The 1,387-nt window shown below is 58.5% G+C and overlaps 1 protein-coding gene across 1 annotated transcript; it reads right to left on the minus strand.

Annotated features, from left to right (window-relative positions):
* Nucleotides 1-815, minus strand: UCN2 (urocortin 2). Its single transcript, XM_045386289.3, has one exon. It carries the CDS (start codon nucleotides 442-444, stop codon nucleotides 100-102), a length of 345 nt encoding a protein of 114 aa, XP_045242224.2. The 5' UTR covers nucleotides 445-815; the 3' UTR covers nucleotides 1-99.
* Nucleotides 816-1,387: the final 572 nt, after the last annotated feature.

Raw genomic sequence — 1,387 nt, forward strand, 5'->3', positions numbered from 1 at the left:
CTCTATGCCCAGATGTGGCAGCATCTGTCCAGCTGTGTGGCTAACCTCCAGGTCTTCCCATCCAGGGCAGCCCTATCACTGTGACCCTCTCCCTCAGGCTCAGCGGCGGCCGACACGGGCCAGGATGCGGGCGTTGGTGGTGGCCTGCTCCCTGGCAGCCCTGGCCCGGGCTTGCTCCAGTAAGATCTGCAAGAGGCCGATGGAGACATCCAGCGATAGGACAATGCGCGAGCCAGAGTGGCGGGTGGGGTTGCGGTGGCTCTGGGCAGCCCAGGGCCATGTGGGAGCAGCTGAGGGGCTCTCTGAGGCTGCAGGTGCAGGTCCGGGAGTGGTCTGGGGAGCATTCTGAGGGCGGAGCTGGAAGGTTGGGATAGGGGTCACTGGGACAACCAGGACTCTGCCAAACATCAGGACCATCAGCACCAGCAGAGCACACCTGGTCATCGTGAGGTCAGGCTGCAAGGAGAAAATGGGCTCAGGGCAGGGGCCCTGGTCAACAGGGGTCCATGGACAGAGACAGATGGCAAGGGCAGAGCGACAGAGAGGGGGATGGAGAGAGAGGAAGACACCGAGAAAGGGGTTAGAGAGTCCAGGCCGGAGACAGAGAAGGGGAAACAAGAGGAAAGGCAGAAAGCAAGACAGAAAAAAAGAGACAAAGAAATTCAGAGACAGAGAGACAGCGAGAGGGGGAGATGAAGGAGATGGAGGCAGAGCAAAATGGAGACTGGAAGAAAAAGACAGAGACAGAAACCATCCCAGAGACAGGGAGCACGATGGAAAGAAAGATTCAGACAGAGAGAAACACAGAGTCCACAGGAGGGCAGGCAGTTCTCAGCAGGAGAGCTTGCAGCTGATCCAGGAAAGAGAAGGGCAGGAATGGGGTCTCAGAGGCAGAAAAGCAGCTAGAGATCCCAGAGCCCTCTGGGTCCAAGCCCTCCATAAAGCCAAACCCCAGATCCACTCAACCCCCAAGATCCTTCCCATCCCTACCCAACCCAGTCCTACCGCCACCAGCTTCTTCTGGGGTAAGTCAGGCTGCCGTGGCTGCCTGGGGCTGGGGCCAGGCAATGCTGTCCTGTGGTCTGACCCTCTACCCCGCTTCAGGGCCCATTTATCTCCCTCAGCCCCCTGGGGTGGGAGCTGGGACATGCTTCCTGGCATGAGGCAGCCCCCCAGCTATGACTCATCCCTCCCAGGGGGCAGTGGAGACATGTCCTTAGCTCCCACCCTATCTACTCCTTTCTGGGGACAAGTTAGAGACTGCAAATCACAAGACAGTGACCAGGACTGGGCAGAGGGACTGTGTACCCATGCAGAATAATACCAACCCCCCCAGGGAAAACCTTCCCCCTTGACACCCCCATTTTCCCAAACAGTCACAACAGGA

Source organism: Macaca fascicularis, chromosome 2, assembly GCF_037993035.2.
Source record: "Macaca fascicularis isolate 582-1 chromosome 2, T2T-MFA8v1.1".
Lineage (NCBI taxonomy): Eukaryota > Metazoa > Chordata > Mammalia > Primates > Cercopithecidae > Macaca > Macaca fascicularis.